The sequence below is a fragment of the Aethalodelphis obliquidens genome, unplaced genomic scaffold (genome assembly GCF_003676395.1).
Source record: "Aethalodelphis obliquidens isolate GAN/ISIS:26980383/991018 unplaced genomic scaffold, ASM367639v1 scaffold35, whole genome shotgun sequence".
NCBI classification, from domain to species: Eukaryota; Metazoa; Chordata; class Mammalia; order Artiodactyla; family Delphinidae; genus Aethalodelphis; species Aethalodelphis obliquidens.
The window spans coordinates 13,581,925-13,608,333 of NW_020837979.1; the positions used below are offsets into that span (position 1 = coordinate 13,581,925).

At 51.8% G+C, this 26,409-nt stretch overlaps 1 protein-coding gene across 3 annotated transcripts in view; it reads left to right on the forward strand.

Moving 5' to 3' along the window:
- Nucleotides 1-26,409, forward strand: part of POLR1A (RNA polymerase I subunit A) — a 76,433-nt gene that overhangs the window by 41,915 nt on the left and 8,109 nt on the right. For all 3 annotated transcript variants that reach the window (XM_027129153.1, XM_027129154.1, XM_027129155.1), the window contains exons 15-27: nt 7,400-7,549; nt 8,590-8,773; nt 11,116-11,198; nt 11,303-11,461; nt 13,276-13,374; nt 14,384-14,536; nt 15,818-15,900; nt 17,720-17,885; nt 18,727-18,948; nt 19,824-20,038; nt 21,096-21,263; nt 22,134-22,269; nt 22,790-22,947. In XM_027129153.1, the coding sequence (XP_026984954.1) occupies nt 7,400-7,549; nt 8,590-8,773; nt 11,116-11,198; nt 11,303-11,461; nt 13,276-13,374; nt 14,384-14,536; nt 15,818-15,900; nt 17,720-17,885; nt 18,727-18,948; nt 19,824-20,038; nt 21,096-21,263; nt 22,134-22,269; nt 22,790-22,947 (1,976 nt within the window). The remainder of the gene's footprint in view (nt 1-7,399; nt 7,550-8,589; nt 8,774-11,115; nt 11,199-11,302; nt 11,462-13,275; nt 13,375-14,383; nt 14,537-15,817; nt 15,901-17,719; nt 17,886-18,726; nt 18,949-19,823; nt 20,039-21,095; nt 21,264-22,133; nt 22,270-22,789; nt 22,948-26,409) is intronic.

A 26,409-nucleotide genomic window follows, 5' to 3' on the forward strand; every position in this document is an offset into this window, starting at 1 on the left:
CTAATGATCAGAAGTTCTTTATGTAATATAATTCACCAGGCTTTGCCTTTTATGGCTAGTCCTGTATAAAAACTACTTGGCTGCCCAGGGTCATTAAGGTATTTCCTTGTATCATTGGTAAGCAGCTTTATTGTTTGCCCATTCATGCTTAGGTCTACTGTCTGCCTGGAGTTGAATTTTGTGGATGTTGTTGCTGTGAGGAAGGGGTCAGGATTCATTTCCTTCCCATAGGACTATCCAGTTGATACAACATCGTTGATGAAAAGACCATTGTTTTTCCTCAGCTCTTTAGTATCTCCTGTGTTGTAAATCAACTAATTGTATATGCGTAGTTTGTACTCCTGGACTCATTTCAGTTCCATTGATTAGTTTGATCCCATTGCACCAATACCACACTGTCTTAATTATTGTAGCTTTATAGTAAGTTTTGATTTTCAATAGTAAAAGTTTCCAGCTTTGTTCTTCTTCATGACTATCTTGAATATTCTTGGCCCTGTGAATTTCCATATAAATTTCAAAGTCATCTTGTATATTTCTGCAAAAAAGTACCTGCCAGGAGTTCTTTTGAGATTACATTCCAGTGTTGAATCTTCCAAATTATGAACACAGTATGTGTTTCAGTGACATAAAAGTCTTTTCATTTCATAAAAATCTTTCATTAGATTCATTCCTAGGTTTTGCTATTATAGATGATATTATGGGGGGGGGTTGTGGGTTTTTTTTTTTTTTTTTTTTTTTTTAGCGGTACGCGGGCCTCTCACTGTTGTGGCCTCTCCCGTTGCGGAGCACAGGCTCTGGACGCACAGGCTCAGTGGCCATGGCTCATGGGCCTAGGCCGCTCCGCGGCATGTGGGATCTTCCTGGACCGAGGCACGAACCCGTGTTCCCTGCATCGGCAGGCGACTCTCAACCACTGCGCCACCAGAGAAGCCCGATATTATGTTTTAAATTTCCTAATTGTTTATGGTTGGTGTATAGAAATACAGTTAATTTTTGTATATTGTCCTTGATTCAGCAACCTTGCTGATTTCATTTATTAGATCTCTGCCCTTTAAATTCTTTTTAACTATAGAAGTAACGTAAGTTTTTCGTTAAATAAAGAGACAGTAGGGCTTCCTTGGTGGCTCAGTGGTTAAGAATCTACCTGCCAATGCAGGGGACACGGCTTCGAGCCCTGGTCCGGGAAGATCCCACACGCTGCAGAGCAGCTAAGCCCGTTTGCCACAACTACTGAGCCTGTGCTCTAGAGCCGGCGAGCCACAGCTACTGAAGCCCGCGCGCCTAGAGCCCCTGCTCCGCAACAAGAGAAGCCACTGCAATGAGAAGCCCGCACGCCACAACAAAGGGTAGCCCCCGCTCTCCACAACCAGAGAAAGCCCGCGGCAGCAACGACGACCCAATGCAACCAAAAATAATAAATAAAATTAATAAATTTATAAAAATAAATAAATAAAGAGACAGTAATATGAAAGGAAAAATTTCCTCTCTGTCCAATCCCATTCTTCATGTATGTGCATACTCTCATAGAAAAGAAATAAAAATGGAATCATATTATACCTACTCAGGAGAACCATGAACCATGATTAAATTTGACATTCAATTTTGAGCTTGTATTTAAGACCACTTCTTTATCCATGATATTCTGGTGCCTGAGGCATGCACTTACCTCATCCTCAGGCACGTGGACCTCAATTTTAACTGGTCTGTAAGAGAGCTTACTTTAATTGAGCCACCAGGTCCTCCAAAGGGAATCTCATTATTTCAGGCAGTTTGTATTTTTAATTTGAACCACCCTAACACACTCCAAATATAGCAGGAAGTTTATTTAACTGTTTTCATGTGCTAGGTTGACAGAACCTTTCTTGTAATTGCTTTGTGACATATTTAGTTCACTTAATGATGTATCATGGGGTTCATTCTGTGTCTGTACGTGTAGACTGACTTCATTCTTCTTAACCCATTCTGTGTTGTACCCAACAATATGGATATATATAATTGATTTAACTGTCTCTCTATTGGCAGACATTTAATGAGTGTCCAGTTTTTTTGTTGTGGTGGTTTTTTTGTTTTGTTTTGTTTTGGGCCACGCTGAGTGGCTTGTGGGATCTTAGTTCCCTGACCAGGGATCGAATCCAGGGCCCTGGCAGTGAGAGCGCTGAGTCCTAACCTCTGGACCGCCAGGGAATTTCCTATTGGCAGACATGTAGATTGTCGCCTGTTTTTTTACTATTCTGAACAGTGCTGTGGTGGACACCCACTTATATCTATACTAGTGTACTTTTCGTTGGTATATATTTTAAATGAATTCCTAGAATTGTGATTGCTGGCTTAAAGGGTATACACATTTCAAAACATTTTTTAAAAAGAAGTCCATTTAATTTTTAGAACATTTTTTAAAGTTCAATACAGGCTTCATATAAATAATTTAAATAATAAATAATTATAATTCTTGTAGATTTTGCCTCCCTTCACAGTTTAAAAGAATGTTGCAGGTATGATCTTTCCTCCCTAGCATAGTTTATGACCAGAAAGTAAATTATGCACTTCTAGAATATTAGTGTAGGTAAGGACCTCAAATCATCTTGTCTGGAATCCTTGTTTTTTTAATTGAAATGTAATTCATACTTACCAGAAAAGTTACCATTTTTGGTATATAATTCAGTATATATAATATAATTCAGTAATTTTTTTTTTCCGGTGTATTCTTTATGTTGTACAATCATCACTACTAATTCCAGAACAATTCCATAACCCCCAAAAGAAACTCAGTACCTATTGGCAGTCAGCCCTGATTCCTCCTTCCCCCATTCCCTGGCAATCACTTTCTGTCTCTGTTGATTTGCCTGTTTTGGACATTTCATATACATGGTATCATACAAGTTAGGTATGCTTTTGTGGCTTGTTACTTTTACTTAACATAATGTCTTCAAGATTCATCCGTGTCGTAGCATGAACAGTACCTCATTCCTTTTCATGGCTGAATAGTATTCCATTGTATGGTTATAACACATTTTGTTTATTCATTTGTCAGTTGATAAATGGAATATTTGGCTCGTTTCCACTTTTTGGCTGTTATAAATAAGGCTGCATTGAGTATTCGTGCACCAGTTTTTTATGAATGTGTACTTTCAATTCTCTTGAATATATAGCTATGAGTGAAATTTCTGGGTCATATGGTAATTCTATGTTTAACATTTTTGAGGAGCTACCAAACGTTTTTCCAAAGCAGCTATACAATTTTACATTTCCACCAGCAATGTATGAGGGTTCCAATTTCTCCACATCCACACTAGCACTTATTTGTCTTTTGTTTTTTAAATAGCCATCTTAGTGGGTGCAAAGTGGTGTTTCGTTGTGGTTTTCATTTACCTTTCCCTAATGATTAAAAATATTGAGCATCTTTTCATATGCTTACTGGCCATTTATAATATCTTCTTTGGAGACATGTCTATTCAAGCCCTCTGCCCATTTATTAATTGGGTTGTTCATCTTTTTAATTGTTGAGTTCTAACAGTTCTTTATATATTGTGGCTCTTAGATCTGTATCACATATATGACACACAAATATTTTGTGCCATTATATGGGTTGTTTTTTCACTTTCTTGATAGTGCCCTTCAACACACAAATATTCATTTTGATGAAGTCCTGTTTATTGACTTTTTCTTTTGTTGCCTGTGCTTTTGGTGTCACATCTGAGAATCTGTTGCCTAATCCAAGGGTACACAGATTTACAGCTGTGTTTCCATCTAAGAGTTTTATGGTTTTAGCCCTTACATGTAGGTCTTTGATCCATTTTGAGTTAATTTTTCTATGTGGTGTGAGGTAGGGGTCCAGCTTCATTCTTTTGCCAGTAGATAACACAGTTGTCTCGGCACCATTTGTTGACAAGACTATTCTTTCTCCATTGAATGTTCTTAGCACCCTTGTTAAAAATCAGTTAACCACAGGTGTATGGGTTTATTTTTAGACTCTCAATTCTAGTCTATTAATCAATATGTCTATTTTTATGCCAATATCATGTCCTGATGACTGTAGCTTTGAAATAAGTTTTAAAATCTGGAAATGTGAGTCCTCCAGCTTTGTTCTTTTTCGAGATTGTTTTAGCTATTTGGGGTGCCTTGCATTTCCATATGAATTGTAGGGTCAGCTTGTCACTTGTGTAAAACTGGCAGTTGGAATTTTAATAGGGATTGCATTGAATCTGTAGATCAATTTGGGGAGTGTTGCCATCTTAACAATATGAAGTCTTCCAATCCATGATGTTTCCATTTACTTAGATCTTCTTTAATTTCTTTAAATAGTATGTTATTGTTTTCCACTTACAAGTTTTGGATTTCTTTGGTTAAATTTATTCCTGAGTATTTTATTCTTCGTGAGGTTATTGTACATGGAATTGTTTTCCTAATTTCATTTTCAGATTGTTCATTGTTAATGTGTAGAAATATGGTTGATTTTTTAAAAAACAAGTTTATTTGTTTATTTATTTATGGCTGAGTTGGGTCTTTGTTGCTGCGCACAGGCTTCCTCTAGTTGCAGCAAGCGGGGGCTACTCTGTTGCGGTGCACGGGCTTCACATTGCAGTGGCTTCTCTTGTTGCAGAGCATGGGCTCTAGGCATGCAGGCTTCAGTAGTTGCGGCACGCAGGCTCAGTAGTTGTGGCTTGCGGGTTCTAGAGCACAGGCTCAGTAGTTGTGGCACACGAGCTTAGATGCTCTGTGGCATGTGGGATCTTCCCGGACCAGGGCTCGAACCCATGTCCCCTGCATTGGCAGGCGGATTCTTAACCACTGCACCACCAGAGAAGCCCTACGGTTGGTTTTTGAATGTTGATCTTAAATCCTTTAGCTTTGCTAAGTCATTTAGTAGCTCTAATAATTTTTTGTGGATTCCTTTGGGTCCTCTCTACAAAAGGTTATGTCATCTGCAAGTAGAGGTAGTTTTCATTCTTACTCTCCAATCTGAAAGCAGCTTTATTCTTTCCATGCCTGATTGCCCTGGCTAGAACCTCTGTTGAATAGAGTGGCGGGAGCACACATTCTTTTCTTGTTCCTGATCTTAGGCAGAAAGCGTCGTCTTTGCTCGCTGAGAATGGTAGCTGTAGGGTTTTCATTGACGCCTCCCCTTTATTAGGTCGATGATGTTCCTTCCTGTTCCTAGTCTGTTGAGTGTTTTTATCATGAAAGGGTATTGAGATTGTGAAATGCTTTTACTGCCCCCTTGATTTTACAGATGAGGTGGCAGGTCACATCTCCCTGTCCTTAGATGGTTGGATACATATGTTACCTTTCTCTCAGACTTTCCATCCTGACTGTGCCCAGCTGGCGGTCCCAACTGGGCATGTGACACTGCGGTTGAAGTGCAGCTTGTGGTCAGCATCCCAGGGAAGTCACCCTCCTGCCTTTACTCCTCACCCCCTCTCCTGGCGGTGCCAGCCTTGTGAAGCACGGGGGCCATGACCTTCCTGGTCATTTTCTGAGGGATAACAAGGGCTGTTGTCTGCTTTCTTTCACGATGCTGTTGCCAGCTGTCGCTGGTTCCCAGAGCCCATGCGTGAAAAGACAGCTGCTCCCGTAGCTGCCCCGACCCCACTGTGCACATATAGATACTTCCTTGTAGGGCACAGGCACACAGAGAGCCGTTGATGCCAGCCGGCGGCTCCCAGCCCCTCCGCAGCCCTGGGCCTGTCTGACCGGTCTGCCTGCCCCCAGCCTGCCGTGTCTTTGGGAATGCGTGCCCTTGGCCTCTGTGGAGCTGACCCGTGGTCATCCCCAGGTACGGCTGCCCCCACGTGGCTTCTCTGTGGAGCAGCTGTTTGTGAAATCGCCTCTCTTGGCCTCCTGCTGGCAGTCGTGTATTGAGTGGACGGCCATACCGATGGGCCCAATTGGGCAGAGGAAGGACTCCCCGGCTTTTCAGTAGCCATGATTAATCCCAGTCAAATAAATTTATTTCTGGTATTAGCTACGTAGAAGTGAATTGTGTGGGAGCCATGGGGTGGCCCAGCAGTCACATCACCAGCGCGCCCTGTGATAGGCCTCACACAGAGACAGCGTCCCACGTGCTCCCCGCTCAGGACGCCTCAATAACTGCTTCCAAAGTGCCAGTCCTTCTTGTCAGTGTCACTTGGGAGGCTTATTCTTTGCAGCATTTATTTAGCTTCAAAGTCCAGACCAGGAATGTATTTGGAACAGGTGATCCTGCTAAAAGTTATATCCGAGCACGTCGCTCCTTTGATCGAAACTTTCCGATTACCTTTCCTTCTCACTCAAACGAAAAGCCTTCTGCCCAAAACGCATGCTCTGACCTCTGCAGGGCTCCCTTCTCCTTCGTGGTGAGGCTTTCCCTGCCTGTCTTGTGTAAAATCCCAGGTACTCTCTCCGCCTGCCCTACTCTGGGTCCTCCTTCCCCACTTTATTTTCCTCCAAAGCGTGGATCCCCTCGGGATTGGAGGCTCCACTGAGGGCAGACTGTTTTATTCATGACTCCCCCAGCGCCTGGCTCAAAGTAAGCCCTCAATGTATAATTGCTGAATGAATAAACGGATCTCATCTCTATGCTACACATGAGCCATGCTAAGGCTAAGAGAACGTAACCCTTTGCCCCCCAGCCCACGACCAGTCAGTGATGGAGTGGACCCTGGGACACCCCGTTATCCCCGAAGCTCCACCGCAGCCTGCTTCTCAGTCACATACCTCGGGCCTCCTCTGTGAAGCTCTTCAGAGGGAAGACTCTGGATTCTTAGTCTGTATATCCTTTCCTCCTTGGTGCCCCCCAGAAAGTCAGCACTGTTCTGTGGGAGGACATTACTAACTGTATGTGATAATTGTCATCTCTTTTGATGTGGCCTGAAAATGAGAGAAGGATGCCTCTGACGGGGTTCTTGGACCTTTGCCTCAGTCCTGGGGCTCACGTGTCAGAGCTGCCTTTCCCTGGCAGAGGGCGGTGTTACGAGCCCCACCATCTCTCTCAACCCTGCTGTCTGTTTTCCTTTTTTTGTTTTTAACCACATACAAATTTAAATCTTTCTCTGCTGTGATCCCACAGCAGTTTATTTTCCTTTTCTTCCTTTGGTCTATTCAAGGAGTTGATTTCAAGTCTAGAGGATTCTTCACTCTAAGAAGAAGTGAAGTTCTTAGTGGTATGTGTTTGTTTCCAATCCTAAACTCCCTCCCTCCTAAGTCATGTAAGCAGAAAAGTAAAAACTGAGATCTTGTCCCACAGACAAGAAACTGTCCCTTTTTTGTTGGTGGTGTTTTTCTGTTTGTTGTTTTCTGCTTCACCTGCAGCTCATCAGAATGGAGCTGTCTGCCTTTCAGGATGAAGAGGGACAGGGGGCCCTAAAAGGGAACGTCTCAGCTTTTCTTCCCTCCATCAGCTTTGTCTTCTTTTTCTTTCCAGGTTGTGTCCACGCTGCTCATCAACATAATCCCAGAGGATCACGTCCCACTGAACTTGTCAGGAAAGGCGAAGATTGGCGGGAAGGCCTGGGTGAAGGAGTCTCCTCGGCCCGTTCCCGGCTTTAACCCCGACTCCATGTGCGAGTCCCAGGTATGGCTGCCCAGCTGTGTGGGTTGGAGACTTCCAGTCCTGGGTTTAGGCAGCTTGATTTAAAATCAAGACAGAGAAATGGAGACACGTGCACAGAAAGAGGAGTCGTGCCTGAAGGGAAGAAGTTGTACCCAAACTGTGTCGACTTCGGTTTTGGAAAGAGTAAGAGTTGACCATTAGCATTTGACTCTCAGTATAAAACTCATAACCAGCACGGAAAGGCTTCTCTGGCAGAAGGCCTCTGAACTTGACTCAGCAAAGCTTGGAAATGCAGACCCTGTGTTTTCCCCTGAGACCCCTGAGAGGCTGAAGATCATTACGCTGCTGTGAGGTTTCACACCTCCCAGCTCTATGCGCAGGAACCAGGCCTCGGGGGCAGCCCCAGGGCAGCCAAACCCGGGGGGCACGGTGCTGCTGCAGGAGAGCGACACACTAAAGACTGCCAAGGCCTCTGTGTGCTCTCGGTGGGGGAGTATCCCCAAGGCCCCAGCTCACAAGTGCTTTGTCACAGGGTCTAACACACATCGCATTCGGAACCCAAGCTGCCCCTCTTCTTTCCCTTCCTAGATTACATACTTAATGTGTGTGGCACCGTGCAACTAGAAGTCCTTCCTTGAATTAGCTGCTAATGCTTGAAACCAACTTTATGGAAGTACAAATTCAGGCCTTAAATGATATCAAAAAGGTTGTGTTTTTCTTATTACCAGGGTACAAGGAAGGAAGTACCTAGGCCAAGGTCACGGTTATGAAGTTTAGACGCTAGGTGTTCTCATTTCCAGTCACAAGGTTTTTGTCAAGGATCCTTGACTTTAAGTCAGTACGGATGGGTGGAGGGAGCACGGGGCATAAGAACACACTGAAATATCTGTGTGTGTGTGTGTGTGTGTGTGTGTGTGTGTGTGTGTGTGTGTAGTCTTCTTTGCATCAAGGGCTTGAGGCAGGTTACAATAAGGTTAACAAGACACGAGATGGGGTGGGGTTGGGGGCCTCACACAGGAGGCGTTGCCTCCAACCCAGCGTTGGTGGCCGTCCCTCTGCAGGTGATCATCAGGGAAGGGGAGCTGCTCTGCGGGGTGCTGGACAAGGCACATTACGGGAGCTCCGCCTATGGCCTGGTCCACTGCTGCTACGAGATCTATGGCGGGGAGACCAGCGGCAAGGTTCTCACCTGCCTGGCCCGCCTCTTCACCGCCTACCTGCAGCTCTACAGAGGCTTCACTTTGGGTGAGTGTGGGCAGGTGGCCCTGGGGCCCCCTCCCCTGGCCAGCACACACACCAGCATGTCTCCCCGGCTCTCCTGGCAGCCTCCAGGGGAACAGCTGGGCTCCTTCGACAAAGGCATCCTCACTCGGCCACCAGCCACACTTCACAGCCTTGCTCCTTCTCAGTGCTTCCCCCACCCCCCAACCCCATGTTTCTTCACGTAGCACAGAATGACACCCCCCTGCACCCTCATCTCCATTTCCATTCTGTCCCTTTCTCAACCCCACCCTTTCTGGTTTTCGGTCCCTGAGACCGATGTTTTCACACTCACACTCACCTCCATTCTCTCTTGCAAGTGCCCTTCCAGAATCCTCCAGTGCAGAATCCTCCGCACTCCATCTAGGGCCCTCCCTGTTGTCAGAGCTGCCTACACCTCCCGATGCAGCAGGTGAGGTTGGAAACACCACGTTGGGGCAGACCTGTCAGGTGATCCTAAGACAGGAAGAGGAACTCTCTGGTTTCCTCCCTGGAAATGAGAGCCCGCTGTTTAGGAAGTTGGCTTTGTAAAGAAAACACGTGTGCAGATACCTTCTGTGCCCCGAGCTCATTCAGGGCAGCGTGTCTCCAGGTGCGCAGAGCGGAGTCTGAGCCCTCCAGCAGTTTCCTGTGAGGAGTGGGTGACGGGCTGCGTGCTGAACAGGAGCCCCAGTGAGCGTGGGAATCGTCCAGCCGACAAGACCAGCAGCGGTGGGACTGAGACCCCGTGTCCGTGTAGACGTGGGGCCGGTGGGCCTGCCGCAGCTGGAGTTGGCTCGTCGGCCTGCAGCGGGGCCTGCGTAATTGTATAATTTATATTAATCGTGGACAAGTCAAAATAACGTAGTACAGGTGTGAAAATAACTTAAAATCACCCAGCATTCAACTGCCAGGGATAACCACCAATGTCGATTTGATGTGTGTCTTTCTAGACTTGCCAAGTGCAAACACATTCAGAAAAAAGGGGATCCTACACGACCTAGTGTTTTGTAATCTGCCCCCCTCCCTCCAGTTGCAGATGTGTTTTATAAATGTCCTCTTGGGTGAGCAAATATAAACCGACATCCTCAGGTCTGCGGCTGCAGACTCTTCTACTTGTGTACGTGTACCGTAGCTTATTTAACCAGTTCCTGTTATTAGACATTTAAGCTCTTTCCTGGTTGTCACGATATTGCTGGGATGAACACCCTTGAGCAAATATCTTTCAAAGCGAAAAGTAGAGGAAGATCCCACACCCAGACAGTGACGAGGATCAAACCTAACAGGCAGCTCTGCTCAGCACATGGTACGAGGAGAAGTTGGCCAAAGTGCAAAGACCATCTGGTGCCGAGAGACTGGGAGGGCGCAGGGCCAAGCTGGGCGTCGAGCTCGGAGGGCAGGCCGGGCTAGCCATGGTGCCTTCTAGCCCTCGCAGCCGGAGGCCGCTGGAGGGACAGCAAGGCGGTCTGGAGCTGACCCCATGGAAGGGCCCACTTTCATGGTTGTGGCTTCCTCGCAGAGGGACAGTTTCTTTCCCCTCCTGCTCACACAAGCTCTTTAGAGGCTCTCAAGCTTCCAGGACTTTGCATGTGGGAGTCCCAGCCACCTTAGCCCCGCTTTGGAACAGTGCAGCCTTTGTCTCCCTTCCCACTCAGACCTTGGCCGAGGGACTTTGGAGTCCAGTAGCTCTCAGATGTAGACAGAAAGTAGTTCATTGAAAGAGAAAGTGGGAAGACTTCTTGCCCAAGGTGAGGAATTCCTCAGCCCTTTGAAGCCAGAAGGACAGGCTTAACTGAAGTGACCCAGGCTTTCCTCCTTCCAGTGCAATGATGAGGACCCTGCGGTGGTGGTCCCTGTCCCCCAGGCTCGAGCATGTCTGTGTGTGTGCCTGCACACGCGTTCTCACAACCACATAGGCTGGGCCCTACGCAGTGTGACTCCTGGGAGTCAAAACTAGGATGTCCTCTCCCACCCTCTCTTCTTTCCTCAAACTCAGTTTTTCACGCAAAACGTCATCTTCACCTCTAGCCCATCCATCCAACATGTTTTTATTGAATGGAGGGAGTAGAGCTGGTGGCTAAGAGCACAAGTTCGGGACGTGGGCTTGGGTTTACTCTCTGCCACTGTAACTCTGGGCTCAAGTTCGAGCCTTAAGTTTTGTCCTTTGTAAAATGGTAAGCCCGTAAGAGATGGTAGCAGTCTCTTAATGGTGATATGAATGTCACCATCATTGTCCAAGTGTTCCCTGCATGCGTGGCACCATGCTCCGTGCCCTGACCTCACCAAGTTCACAGCCTGGTGAGAAGTCAGGCCCGGTCTCATCCAAGCTTGTCTGTTTCACTTCACAGGCGTGGAAGACATTCTGGTCAAGCCGAAGGCAGATGTCAGGAGACACAGGATCATTGAGGAGTCCACCCACTGTGGGCCCCGGGTGAGGAGGGCCTGGGTGGCTACTGCCTGCCGCAGAGGGTTGGCTGGGCTCCACACCCTCCTCACCTGGCTGCAGCCTTCGACGTTGTCCTTTTCTCATTCTAGGCTGTCAGGGCTGCGTTAAACCTTCCAGAAGTGGCATCGTGTGATGAGGTCCGAGGGAAGTGGCAGGATGCCCATCTGGGCAAAGACCAGAGGGATTTTAACATGATTGATCTGAAGTTCAAGGAGGAAGTGAATCATTACAGCAATGAAATTAACAAGGTTAGTCCAGCAGTGTGTGCACTTACCACCACCATTTTGAATGCTGATGTTTTAAAAAATTACATTTTGATTCTCGCTCTGGGCTCTTTGGAGCAATTTGGCTGTTTAATAGCTGACTAGGTGAGACGTGAGGTGGGGCGAGTAGAATTGATCGTTTTGAAAAGCCAAGGGCTTCATTCCCTCACCCCGTTGGGGTCTGGAAAGGTCTTTGATGAATGCTGAGAAAGAAGACATTGCACTGTTTTTCTTTTTTCTTTTTTTTTTTTGACCACGCACAGCTTGTAGGATCTTAGTTACCCGACCAGGGATTGAACCCAGGTCCTTGGCAGTGAAAACACCGAGTCCTAACTACTGGACCACCAGGGAATTCCCCACTATTTTTCATTTTAAATGTTTGTATTTTAGGGTAACTGCATTAAAGGGGACGGAAGGAAATCTTTCCCAGGGGCCACTGCAGGGTGGAGGGGCAGAATGAAGGATCAAAACCACCAGTGCTGCTTATATGGGGGACCCAGGAGTGAAGGCCTGGGTTCGAATCCTGGCTCTGCCGCGGACTTGCTGTGAGATCTCGGGCCTTGTGTGATGTGAGCGGTCTGAGCCAGGTGTCCTCCCCCAGGGGGTGGGGGATGGGAAGAGCACCTGCCTCGTGGGCTTGCAGGGAGGATTTAGGAGCTAATCTGCACGGTGCCCTGGGTGAGGTGAGCGCCCTGCCAGTCCTCCAGAGCCCCTTCCTGCGCAGCTGAGAAAGGAGAGGGACGTCCCCGCACAGGCTAGGATGGCAGACCCCGTTCTCTCGCCTTCTCAGCCCAGAGCTGGGGCTCCCAGTCCTGCGGCTTGAAGGAGCCCACCTGGCCCTCACCCTGCCTCCTGGGCCTTGAGGCCCCACCTGAGGAGGAGGGAGGGAGGCGTGGCCAGTGCCCAGCAGAAGTCAGTGTTTGCCCGTGGAGTCCTCTGACTGGCTGTCAGCATCCCCTCAGCGGCCAAGAATGCAGACCTTTTGGTACAGTTCCGTCCTTGAGAGTCGTGGTTCAGAGGAGCCCTCCAGTACTGCGTGAAAACCAGGAGGCTCAGCTTCCAGGGCTGACTGGGGACGCTGCAGGTGGGGCGTTGTCTCAGAAGCATCTTAGGATTATTTCTTGTTCCTCCATCTCTTTCCATCCACTCTGCCTCTCCTGTGTGGGGCTGGGTCTCTGCAACCCTAGGCAGAAGCTTAGATAGACTCAGAGCTCCCCCCACCTCAGCATCTCCCTGGTCCCCCTGGGGGCTTTGCTAGCTTCCGCTGGCCCAGGAGCCAAGGTGAGCCTCCTGCTTGGTATTTGGGCAGCATGTTGGGAAACGTGAGTGTGACACAGACATTGGTCATCATTGCTACTGTCCAGGGCCAGGCCATGCTCTGCTGGACAGGTTCCCAAGGGCACCACCTTAGGTTTTATTTTTAACCAGCTGCTTTTCAGAATCATGAACTGGAGATGCTGGCCCCTCTGCATCTCCTTTCGGGCTTCCTGGCAGAGGTGTCAAGAGAACGCAGCACCCTGGGCCATCCTCTTTTTTTTTTCTTTTTTTTAGTTGTTATTGGAGTATAGTTGATTTAAAATGCTGTGTAAGTTTCTGCTGTGCTGGGCCATCCTGTAGACTTCTCTCCAGGGCTTCTAGCCAAAGGGTTGATGCCGGGTGAGACTTCTTACCTCGCGTGGGACCTGGCGCTTCTCTCTAGATAAGTAGTCTGTGTTGGCTTCTGCATCCTGGATTTACCTTCTGAACCTGGGATTCCCAAGAGGGTGAGTCACTGACCAGTGCGTGTGTTCCATCTGCAGGCATGCATGCCTTTCGGCCTGCACAGACAGTTCCCAGAGAACAACTTGCAGATGATGGTGCAGTCTGGAGCCAAAGGTTCAACTGTGAATACCATGCAGGTGTGAGCCGAGGCGGGTGCTGGCTGGTTTGCAGAAGGGTGGGGTAGTTGCAGGAGGCCCTTTTCAGATTTGTTTCTATTTTTAAAAGGATCCACATTCCGTTCGAAATGTGGCAAGTACTGAAAAATACAGAAGTATGTCAAAATCAGTGCAGGCGCTAACCACTGTTAAGTGTTATAGACAGATACCGACACAAATATCCAGATACTGACGTGTACCAAACAGATCCATGTTGTAAACTTACACACTGTATTATTATACATAGTCACGTTATATATAAACACGGCGTGTGTGTATTTATAATCTTAGCTGAGATCCTGAAATGTTGCACGATCTGCGTTTTTCATTCAGTGTTACATTATAGGCATTGTCCTAGAGGTTTCTTAACCTTTAATTTTTGGCTCGTTATGGAGGACCAATTACTGCAGTGCTATCACAGCATTTTCACACATTTTAGCAACTTTTAAAAAATATCTTGATGACCTTGAGAGGGTCTCAAGGACCATCTCATTATCTGGTGAGTAGAGAGCAATAGGAATGGGCTTAAAAGGCTGGAGGCCATCGGGAAGCCCTTTCAACTAAATAAAATCCAGACCTGCTGCTCTTCTCCCCCCAAGAACATTAATAGGCAGTTTTATTCTCTTTTGACCTGAGAATGTTAAAGATCACAGTTAAACTACTCTTTCTGCTAGTCTCAGTTTCCCCGTTAGGACCTGGGGGTCCTGTCCAAGTATAACACGCGATGCTTCTGAAACATGGCTGCTTTTACAAACACCGTCCGTTTCAACTGAGTCCAAATGCGAAAATTGCCGTCATGGAAAGGAAGACATAGTTATCTTCCTGGAAGGTCAGCTTTCTGGGCTCGTTTAGCAATCTAGGTTGGCCTTCAGGAACTTGGATCCCATGCAGTGTTTCTGGAAGAGCAGGCCCCCCGCATCCCCTGCTGGGACAGAGCATCATCTAACGAGCATGTGGGTCTTCAGTTGCCTTTGGGTTTCCTTTCTCCCAGATCTCGTGCCTGCTGGGCCAGATCGAACTGGAAGGCCGGAGACCCCCGCTGATGGCATCTGGCAAGTCACTGCCCTGCTTCGAGCCGTATGAGTTCACCCCCAGGGCTGGCGGCTTCGTCACTGGCAGATTCCTCACCGGCATCAAGCCTCCTGTATGTAGTTTGGGTTTTCCTTGGGGCTGTTCTCCTCGTCTCTTAAGCTCAACAGTAAGAGGCCTGTGACCTTCACCAGCAGCTTTAAGCAAAGACAGCCAAGTAGTAAGTGCCAGGCTATCCCTGCTTACCCACTAGACCCTGGGGCCTGCAAGGACCAAGAGGACGCAGCCATGTCGTGTTCACCATCATAATGCCAGAGCCCAGCACGGTGCCTAGCGCATCGTGGGTGCTCGGGGGGGATTGCTGATGAATGGGAAGATGAATAAGACCAATCCCAGCTCTGCCTCTTCCTGCTCTGTGCCCTTTCTCCACCCGTTCTTCCCTGCATCTGAGGGCAGCTGGGGACGGCGAGGCCCCTCACCAGGGTGCTCTCTGTGGCCAAAAGGAGCATCACAGAGACTTATTTCACAAAGCTTCCCTGAGAGAACCTCCCCTGGCTCCTCCTTGACCTTGGGAAAATTGACCAGCGGTAGCAAATGTCTAGTTTTTCCTCAGTCAGCAACAAAACTCTCCCTTAAGAGAAAGGTTTTCTCCTCACACTCGGCAGAAATGGCTTTTCGACTGTTAGTACCTTCTGTTCCCTGGTCTAGTGCGTCTCTGCAAGGACGCCTCTTGTGGTCAGACAGCCAAGTCCAGGTTGTGAACGGGACCGACCCTTCGTGTCAGGGCCACCAGCTGCTCCCAGGGCTCCTCCCTCAGTCCCACACGGACTCTCCAGTGGTCATCCGTGGCCCCTGGCGAAGGGTGGTGGAGAGCTGACGTGGACCAGAGAGTTCTGAACTCTGGTTGCGAGCCCTTCGTGCATCATGAAACGATTGACTTCATGGAATGAAACAGAGTAGGGTGGTAAAGGCAGCATCAGAGTGAGGGATGGGGTCACTTCATAGAGTTTTAGCTCGAGTCATGTTACCTTTTATCGGCGCGCGTGTGTGTGTATGTATGCACGTGTTTGCTGATTACTGTTATAAACCCATGTCTCGTTGTGGAATTTTGGAAAACCCTACATGATGAGGCACCAGTGCCACTTCTGTTTGGAAAATGGGGTGCGTGTGGGGTGTGGGACATGGCACTGAGGACGGGCTCCTGGGAATGGGAGCTGGAACATTTGTCCCTCTGTGCTCCGGCAGAATAAGACAGAGGCAACCCCAGGGGAGGGCAGGAGTCCCTGGGGCCGTGGGAGACATCAGAGCTGCCAGGGGCACTGGCTCGAGCCACCCTTCAGGAAGCACACCGTCCTCACTGCCACCCCTGGGACCTGGGTCCCCGCTTCTCCCACAGGAGTTCTTCTTCCACTGCATGGCCGGGCGAGAGGGTCTGGTGGACACGGCTGTGAAGACCAGCCGCTCCGGCTACCTCCAAAGGTAAAGAGCACCTGCTCTGCCACCTTTAGGTGGCATCAGCGTCGCAGGTCCATTCACCTCTGTCATTTTTTTCACATTTTCATTGACAATTCACTTAAGATCCCTTTGGATGAAAAAGCTTCTAGAAAAAAATGTCCATGGGTGGCCCAAGACAGAAAATAGCTGATATCCTTCCCCTCCTAGAGGATCGGTAAAGTGTGAGCTCAGAGGTCTATAGGAAGGGCCCGTGCGTCAGCGTGTGCGCCTTTCCCTGGGAGAAAGGTCCTGGGTGGTGATGAACTGGTCCTGCCCCCCGGGAGGGCTCTGCGGTTGGGGCAGAGAGGATTCCATGCCCCTTGGGTCCGGCACTCGGAGCCAGGCCGGTCTCAGTTTTAAGCTTCAACCTCCCACCTGCCCAAACAGGCCAGTCAGAGAAGCTACGTGTTCCCTTTCCTCCCAGAGAGGAGGTTAAACAAGCAGGTCTGGGCTGGTGCGCCCTGAGTTCCTGCGTCCGGCGTGGATTACAGGGCCAGATCCACCTGTGAGCAGGGGTTACGCCCCACCTCCATCCTCTTAAATCATTCAAGGATACCTGTGGAGTGTAGAAAAAGCTAGGAATCGAGTGATTGTGTGAGTCCGGGGGTGGGGGATCTGTGTCGGGGGCCATCTGAATGCAGGGCAGGGAAGAGGAGGGTGTTGGGGATCCGGGCTGGCATGAAGAGCGGCAGCCACTGGGGCAAAGGGCACAGCGGTCCGTAGGACCCTTCTGCCGGTGGAGGGTCACGGCAGAAAGGGCGAGTGCCTTCCTTCAGACAGTAGGGGCCGTAGGTTGGAAGGCTGCCTCTTGTGGGTGGCGATGGAAAGGGAGAATCCGACGCGGCGAAGACGTGGGGCAACTGGCTGAAATGAACAAGAGGCAGGAGGCGTCAGGCCTGAGTGGCAGCACAGTGGCACGGTGGACAGAAAGCAAGACGTTGCAGAGGGGAGAGAGAAAGTTGTGGCTGGCGTGAGGGGGCAGCGGCAGGATAAGCGAGGGGACACGTTCCAGGGAGGGGGCCTGGAGCTCGGGAGAGGCCTGGAGATGCAGCCTCCGGGGCCGTGGCTGCTGCCGAGAGCTGCAGCCCTGCGAGGTGCCTGGTACCTCAGCATCTTCAGCAAAGGGGACAAGGATGCTCAGCTCCAACCTTGCCAGGCCCCGGGCTGGGTGCCGAGAAGATAGTGCCGAGCTCTGTCCTTGGAGCTCAGGGGAACAGTGGCTCCTAGGAGACCCCCTCTGAAGGTGGCAGGAGGAGAAACCAAGGCAGGGTGGCCAGAGAAGTAAGCTAAGGCCAGCACCAGGGCAGCAGAGGGGGGCAGGTTGAGGGCGGCAGCTGACCGCTGGGAGCACTGAGGAAAAAAGGCACCAGGTTAGGGCTATCACGTCAGCATTTAGTTCCTAAGGTCCCCTTTGTCCCTGACAGTCTCTGGACTAATGGCGTGAGAGAAGCATTGGATGGGGAGACAGCCCCGCTGCTTTGCCTGCCTCCTGGGTCTAAGGACCCTGGTCCCTGGGGAACCCTGCCATGCCAGGGAGCGACGGAGCAGGCGGTGGTCCCAGCAGCTGGGGCTGGAGCTGGGAGTCGGGGTCGAGCGGGGCAGCCAGCCTCCTCAGGACACGTGGCTGCAGCCCCTGGCCACAAGGTGCTGTAGCTCAGAGCCTGGGGCACGGGAGCCAGCCTGTCCTGGGGGCTTGCCTGGCTGCAGGACAGCAGTCCCCTTTTCTGCCCTCCATCCGCTCCATCAGAGGCTGCCCTGGGAGGTGGCGAGCCCGGTGGGCGCTGAGCCAGTGGTCCCTGTACAGGTGCATCATCAAGCACCTGGAGGGGCTGGTCGTCCAGTACGACCTGACAGTCCGCGACAGCGACGGCAGCGTGGTGCAGTTCCTGTATGGGGAGGACGGCCTGGACATCCCCAAGACACAGTTCCTGCAGCCCAAGCAGTTCCCCTTCCTCGCCAGCAACTGTGAGGTAGTGTGCCGGTCCCCCGTGCCTGTGGGTCGTGGGGCGGGGGCCGTGCGGTGGGCCTCCCGCCCTGAGCCTTGCCACTCAGAGTGGCCGCTGAAAACTAGAGTGGGAAGAGTTCAAAAGCACCAGGCGATGCCTTGGAACGCCTGACCTTGTCAGAGCCCCTCCCTCTGTGTGCCTCATCCCGTGAGATGGCAGAGAGGCACGCATACGTCTAGAAAAACTGCACCGTGTGGGGCATTTGCCTTGTGCCGGGCCCTAAACCAGAGCGCACCGTGGCTGCTGTCTCCCTTCCTCCTCCCTGCAGCCTGGGGACGCAGGTGGCCCTCTGCCCATTTTACAGCCAAGGTAGCTGAGTGGCAGGGTTTCAGGGACGAGCTGGTGAGTGGCAGGGCTTGTGTCTGCACCCAGGCCCTCTGACACACAAGCCCACGGTTTTCATACCACACCTTACCGCCCCAAGAGCGATCGTCACCGTTGGCTCAGCAGTCACCCTGTTTTACAGTTTGGGAAACTGAAACTGACATGGCCCGTCCAAGGTCATTAAGCAGGTGGTCGAATCGAAGGTTGTACTCCGGGGTTGGCTCCTTCCCATCCTGGCGCCATGTTCTGGAGGGACTCTGAGTGTCACGGTCTCTCCCCCGTGACCTCAGCTCCTGAGACCGCCAGCTCCCAAGTCTGACTGGCACAGAGTGAGGGCCCTGGTTAGCAGTGGGCGCTCAGACCCCCCAGGGGCATCATGAGGGCTCCACACGGGCCACCTCCGTCCTGTGAAGTTGTGTGACGTGGCCCTTGTGTGACGCCCTCATCTCTTTGGTTTTGTCTGTGTGGTCTGTTTGTTTAGGTGATAATGAAATCGAAGCACCTCCATGAAGTTTTATCCAGAGCAGATCCCCAGAAAGCTCTCCGCCACTTCAAAGCCATCAAGAAATGGCAAAGCAAGCATTCCAGCGCCCTGCTGAGAAAAGGCGCCTTCTTGAATTATTCCCAGAAAATTCAAGCAGCTGTGAAAGCCTTGAACCTCGAGGGCGCAAACCAGAACGGCCGCAGCCCCGAGACTCACCAGGTGATGCTGGGGTTCAGTGGGGGGCGGGGGTGGGCGATCAGTCAGGGGTTGAGGGGATGAGGAAGGAGCTGTTTTCCCGGTGGAAGGTACAGTCATGAAATCTGGCTTCATTCAGTGCTGTCAGGAAACATGGCACTCAAATAGGGATTTAAGGAAGGGAATCTTTACAGAGGTGTGGACAGGGTTCCAGGAAACTAACTAGGGCTGGTAAGTTGGGTTCCCACCCGCCCCCCACAGGCAGGAACAGTCACCAGGAGTGGAGAGGGTGGCCGTGGGCAGAGGCCACCTGACAGGAGCCCTCAGTAAGGAGTTCTGGGCTCCGAGAGGGCGGGGGATGAATGCCCAGCCTCACTCCTCCCACATGCCCTTCTGCTTCTGGGACCTCCCGTCAGCCAAGCACAGCTGGGAGCCAGGAGGCAGGGGAGCGCTTTGGGGCACCGAGCGTGGGAAAGCCTGGGTGGGGGACAAACAGGGATCCAGCACAGTCACCTGGCTCGTGGTGACTGTGTCCTTGTTGACCTGAGACAGCCCTGGCTTTGCCTCTCATCCCAGTGTTATTATTAATAGTGCCCCATTTCACGCTACAAGACACTCAGTTTGGACAGTAACTTAACGTGGTCACCCTGCCTGTGCTTGAAGGGCCAGGACGAATCGCTTGTAGAGTCGTGGTAAAGCAGTGCGCCCTGGGATGGATTCGGTTTCTCCGTGTTTCAGATGTCAAGATGGCCTTCTCATTGCCGTCAGGTTTCTGTCTCTTTCCCCTGTTCTCATTTGAAGCCAGTGCCTCTGATACGCCTTATCTTACCGGGCATCCCAGGAAGAGAAGCCTATTCCTGGTGTCCTCCAGCATAGCTGAGGCCCATCCTTCCTTTCAGATGTTGAGGATGTGGGCTGAGTTAGATGAGCAAAGCCGGAGGAAATACCAGAAGAAGGCGTCTCCTTGTCCTGACCCCAGTCTGTCTGTCTGGCGCCCAGACATCTACTTTGCATCAGTGTCAGAAACATTTGAAAAGAAGGTGGATGACTACAGTCGCGAGTGGGCAGCTCAAGCAGAGAGGAGTCACGAGAAATCGGAGCTCTCTCTGGACAGGTGATGACACTGATTTACTGCACAGCGCGCACAGAGGGAGAATCTGCTTCTCAGGCCCTTCCCCGCCCACTCTGGCAGCCTCCTGGGTTCAAGGCCCCAGCAAGAAGGAGGGAAGTGAAACAGAGGGCGCCTTGCAGGCCCTGAGGCCTGTGGGACGGATGAGAGCAGGTAGGCAGGAGTGCACCCCCCATCTGGGCCACGACGGAGAAGAGCGCTCTTTGGGGACAGAGCCCTGCACAGGTGGCCCCTCTCTTGAGTGTGGTGTGGTGGGCACGGTTATGTGAGAATCAGGGAATCTGGTCAGAAGCTGCCAACCCTTCACTGGTTTGAAGTAGCAGGGAGAGAAGACACATCAGGTCAGCAGAAAGTCTGACTTTTGAAAAGAACTTGCGTAGAAACGTAGTTCTATTACCTTCCTCTGTGTTCAGACGTAATGTCCCGTTTAGTCGCTGTTTGTTGAGCCGCTTCCTTGTCCTATGTTCCGGGGTAATACAGTGTTCCTTGGCTGTTGTAAAAGGGCCGGCATCCGTAGGAAGAAGGGTTAGTGAATTACAAAGTTGTGGAGTGCGCACATTTCCAATGTGGCCTGTAGCCATTTGCACTAATTAAGAAAGTAAGCACCCCCTTCCCCCCCCCCCCCCCCCCCCCCCGTATCCCCATAATTGCTCAGTGAACCTCTTACTAGTTTGTACAGAGGGAGGTTTAAGCCCTCTCCAAGCCGTCACAACTACTGGGCAAAAAAAGAATTAACAAAGGGACACGTGAATAGTGAGCTCACTAGTTCCGTGATGTTCTCAGGGTGAACGTGAGCAGTCCGAGCATGGACATCTAGAACTTCAGCTACCCAGCTGGGCTCTGTGCTGTGTCATTTAGGACATTTCAGGGTCACTGGCCGGAATTTAAGGCTTAGAAGGACCATTTGCTTAGGAAAAAACAAGCCCAGAAAGAGGGAGAGGTAACAGGTCCATGTGCCCTGCTTGCGGGTGGCATTGACAGCTCCTGACAGGCAGGTAGTGTCTGTGCCCCTGACTCCTGCTGTCCCCTGCCCCATCTCCAGGTTGAGGACTCTTCTGCAGCTGAAGTGGCAGCGCTCGCTGTGTGACCCGGGAGAGGCCGTGGGCCTGTTGGCCGCACAGAGCATCGGGGAGCCCTCCACACAGATGACCCTGAACACCTTCCACTTTGCCGGCAGAGGCGAGATGAATGTCACCCTGGGCATTCCCAGGTGGGGGACTGCGAGGGTGCAGGGGCTGGGTCTGTCCTAGCCCACTCCTGGGGAGGAAGTCATTTCATTAGAGAGAGAGAGAGAGAGAGAGGGTGTCATCAAAGCAGGGGTCAGGGTTGGAATTTCCAGAGCCCAATGGGCTTCTGTGGTTGGATCCATGCCCAGGCCTCTTAGCATCTCCATTTATCTCTCCACCAACTCCTGTATCCAAGTTACCTGAGATGCTTGTGAAACTACATACTCCTGGGGTCAGGCCGTCTGGTTGCCCAACTTCGGGGGCGCCACTCACCTAGAACATGACCCAAAGGGGCCCTGGCCCTTCAGGTAAAAGTACGCACCTTGCAGGATGGTGGCCGCTGGGTGAAAGGAAAGAAAAGAGATCAGGCTCGCCTGCCTGGCCCGGCTACTTTTTAGCAGAGTGACTCAGGCTCCCCAGCTTCCTGTGGGAGGGAGGAGGGCGGGGTGCACCGTGCAGTCAGGCCGTGCAGGCTGACTGAGCCGTGGCCGAGGTCTAGCCGTGGTCCCTGTGCCCAGTGGGAGCGCTGCAGACGCTGCTTCCCTTCCCTGCATCTCTTATTCATTCAGTAAGCACCCACGCTGTAATGCGAGGCACAGGTGATAGGAAACAGGAAGAAGACACAGCCCTGTCCTTGAGGAGCTTGTGCTCCAGCGGAGGAAGCTGACAGAAGAGTCCCTTGCTGTCACATGCGGGGCCAGAGCTGGGACTCCCTGATCAGCATATCTCCCCCACGAGATCCTGTGGTCTCTCGCAGATCCTCAAAGAACTGTGACATCTTTATGAGAAAGGCCTCGCAAAAGTAAAGAATCCGGGTACCTCTGACGGCCAGATGTGCCCTTGTTCTGTGACAGGTTGAGGGAGATTCTCATGGTGGCCAGCGCCAACATCAAGACGCCCATGATGCGCGTGCCCGTGTTCAACACCAAGAAGGCGCTGAAGAAAGTGAAAAGCCTGAAGAAGCAGCTCACCAGGGTGTGCCTCGGGGAGGTAATTGTCTCCCTGGGACCCAGGGCTGCAGGCTGGCTGCAGGCGTTTTCCTGCATCCTCCCATCCGTCCTCCCAACTCTTCTCCCATCCGGGCAGAACAGCCTTTGCCAGCTGTTCAGACGCTGGCTCAGACTCCACCCAGTGAGAGGGAGGCTTTCTCTGCCAGGTGCTAAGCAGGGATGGATCAGGAAGCTTTAAAGGTAACCACTGGTCTGCAGCATTCTTCGTGCCTTAAGAATCAGGACACTTTCTGGGTCGGTCAGCTTACCAGCCCCGCTGGAGCCTGCCCCCTCCAGCCTCAGGCCGTTCTCTGGAGGTGTGCCTACAGGGTGGGGGGGGGGGTCTCTCTCCCCACCCCCCGAGGGATCTACACGAGCAGAGCTTGTTGGAGTTTCTTTGGGATTTTGGCCTGTGGTCCCAGCCCCTGTCCCTGCAAACTCTCAGTTTTCCCGTAACCCACTTGTAATGCTCAGTCCCAGGCTTTGGGCAAATTGGTTTCTGTCTGTCAATCTGGTTCCAGGTGTTGGAGAAAATTGATGTCCAGGAGTCCTTCTCTATGGGGGAGAAACAGAACAAGTTCCGGGTGTACGAGCTGCGGTTTCAGTTCCTGCCACACGCGTACTACCAGCAGGAAAAGTGCCTGAGACCCGGGGACATCCTGCATTTCATGGAAACAAGGTCAGGACTCAGGCCGTGCTTATCGCTTGACTTTGTCATGGACCTTGAGGGCTTCTGGCCACAGGACTCCCAGAGACCGGGTGCTTTTGCGCAAATGATTCCTTCCAAGGAGGTGTTTAGAAAAGGAACAGGTCCTGCAGCCTCATGTGGCTTGTGGGTATGACTGCATTAACCGCATTCCCATCTCTGCCCCCTGTTTTTCTCTCTGGCCCATGAGTCTCGTGTACTCGGGTTTTGTAGGCTTTAAGATGGAGGAGGTCATGTACCATAAAGAGAGCAGAGCCCCGTCGCAGTGGTGCTGCTGTGACGTCAGACCAGCACGTGGTGTTAAATTCTGTCATGATGCGGTTCCTGATACACTTATATTCTGCTAGGAAGGAGCAGTGTGCTGACGGCATGCTACTCTTGAACACAGGTCTATAGCTGGGGTTACCTTCAGCTTCTTAGAGAAATTCTGGTTCCCTTCTGGTGGGGAGAAGGAACATCCATTTTCTCTCCAGTTCAAGTCACTGTTGGCCATTGGAAAGCACGGGCCACAGTGCTGAGTGCGCAGGAGTAGGATGGGGGTCATACTGGGGCTGGGGGAGCCAGGAAGAGCCAGCGAAGCACTTCTGACTGGCCACCTGACCCTGGATCGTGGTGCGCAGACTCAGATGGCTGAGGAGCCGGCAGGTGAGAAGGCCGGTGAGGCAGGTTGGGGGCCCCCCGTCCGGCTGGAGAGCGCGTCACCGGCCTCAAGCGGGCAGGGATGTGGGCCAGGGTGGCCAGACCTTCTGATGCAGAAAAATAAGAAGAAAACCGCCTCTCCTTTTTCTTTCTTTGGCTGTTTGCTTGCTTTTACTTTTTATAGATAAATCTTCTCTAATTTGTAAGCATTGGCAACTCATTCATATCTTTTTGAAAGCCTGGTGAGGGGACTTCCTGGTGGTCCAGTGGTTAAGACACTCCGCTTCCAATGCAGGAGGCACAGGTTCGATCCCTGGTCAGGGAACTAAGATCCCACATGCCACGCAGCACAGCCAAAAAACTAACTAACTAACTAAATTAATTAATTAAAAAAAAAAAAGCCTGGTGAGGCTGAAATAGATCCCATATGTCAGCAGGATTTGGCCACGGACCACTAGCCACTGTCTTGAGTCTAGAACAGCCCTCAGGTTTTCTGGAGCTGCTTGGAAGTAGAGAACTGACGGCAGAGTCGAGGCAGGACGTCCGTGCACTCAGTCATCCCACAAATATTTACTGAGTGATGCCCACTCACAGGCTAGGCCCCAGGGCAGTGTGGCTGGGAGGGAGTGACTGTCCTGCCATGGGCCCTGTTCTGCCCTCACCTGAAGATGTGGACTGGCTGCAGCCTGGCCCCCGAAGCAGGTGGCATGTAGGATGGCGGGTGTTGTGGTAGATGAGCTTGGATGTGAACTCTGCCCTTTGGACGGGGGAGCTTGCTGGGCCTCGGAAGCACCTTTGTCGCTCTTCGCCTGGGTGGAGGAGGCTCGTCTTATCAGGCAGGCCCAGTGCTCTCGGGGTGCTGGGTCACGGCGCAGGAGACCTGTCTGTGCCCCAGCTGCCGGCTCATTAATTAACCGGGAGGAACACCACTCCCAGGCGTGCCGCTGTCTGTGCCGGCCAGGCGGCCCTTCCCTGAGAAATCGGAATTCGGATCACGTGGCCTCCTGAGAATTACCAGGAGCAGGCGGAGTCTGCGATCTGCCCCATTTCTCTGCATCTCAGGTGTGGGCCTGCCAAGCAGGTAGGTCACAGGAGGCGTGCCCCAGGCTGTGCTCAGAGTTCTTTCTCTTTACGTTGCCTTGGGGAATTGAAAATTCGTCACTTTTTTAAAAGTTCTTCTTGCTAAGGAGGAACCCTGGCTTCTTCGCAGTGGTGACAGACTCACTCAGCTCCTTCTTTGTATTTGGCTCGTGCACTTGAAAGGCTGTGATGAACAAAGCCATGTGCAGTCGCCTGGTGGAGCTGCCCTGTGACTTGGGCAGGGGGGCCAGAGGGAGCAGCACGTGGAAGGGGCTGTGGTTGGGCTGCCTTTGCCAGGCCTGGGCAGCGAAGCAGCCTCACGCAGGCCCCCTGGAGACCACACAGGGATGGGGGGGTGCCTTCAGAAAAGGGCCCCCCCCCCCCCCCCCGCCGGGAGCATTTTCTTTTTCCTTTCTCCCTTCCTCTTCTCTCTCTTCCCTCCTTCTGTCCCAGCTGTGGGATCTTGAGACTCTTTTGACACAGATTGGAGAAAAAAAAATAGAGACACAGAGGCGCTTCCCTAGATGGAGGTGTAGAAGCCGTGAAGCTCCCCTCAGTATCTGTCCTGGCGCCCACCCCTTTGGATGTGTGTAAATGATCTGGAAGGTGGGCCGGGGTGGTGAGGTGGCAGGAGTACCGAGCTAGGTGGCAGGGGTGTGTGAGTTCCACGGCCTGCGGTCCCCAGCCGTGTAACACAGAGCCGGCAGTCTGCGGCGAGAGCTTCTGTGGGTCTGACTCTGCAAACAGCAGGTGGTGGAGCTGTTGGCAGGCACTTTCGGAAACAGCCAAGGGTCATGTTCCCTGCTGGTAATTATTTATGTGGGACGGAGGTTTCTGTGCAGCTGCCCCCCTCCGGTTCCCCCTCGGTTGCCACATTCTGACAAACAGCACGACCTTCACAGAGCAGTCACTGTGGGCCTCCGGTTTCCCGGCTCTGGGCAAAATCACGGAAGGGCAGACTCTTTGTACCCCCGGGAGAACTTCTGGCACACAGGTGACATGCCTGCCACTTACCGTTCAGGGGGTTATTCTCCTTTCTCACCTTCTGTCACGTTCTGCACTGGTCCTGTTCACCAGAAGAGGCAGGCAGGGTAGAGAGGATTTGCACCGGGGGGGGGGGGGGGGGTTAGGGAAGGTCTCTTGGGGGGCTCCATCTGTGCTTAGACCCCACCGTGGGCCTGGGCGCGGCTCCAGCAGGTCGATGGGAGGCTGGGGAAATTGATGGCGGCGCACATGGCCCGCACAGAAGCCCAACGATGCACGTGCAGGGGGTGGGAGCAGGTGGGGGATTGGGGTTGAGGCCAGTTGCGGGGATTGAAGTGCTGGCAAGGGAGCCTCAGAGGGGTGATGTCACCTGAAGGGACAGGCCAGGGCGGCAGCCCCACAGCAGAGGGAGGCGACAAGCAGCTTCTGTGTGCGGAGGCAGCCCAGCCTCACACCCCGTCCGTGTCATTTCACGCCCTGCAGTCTGCGCTGCAGGCTCAGGCGTGGGGCAGGGGCGGTCCCAACACTTACAGACGGGGTCAAGGCCCTCGTCTGTCTCTGTCTCCAGGCTCTGGCAGAACAGAGACTTGAACCAGAGCCTGTCCTTCCGGAAACATCTCTTCCGCCCCTTCCTCCCGGGTGGCCCGTATCTTTCTAAAGTCAAGCCGGGCTTCTCCCCTGTCTGGCCCTCTGGTCTCTGTCCACAGCACCTGGTGACCAGGCTCTTCCTTG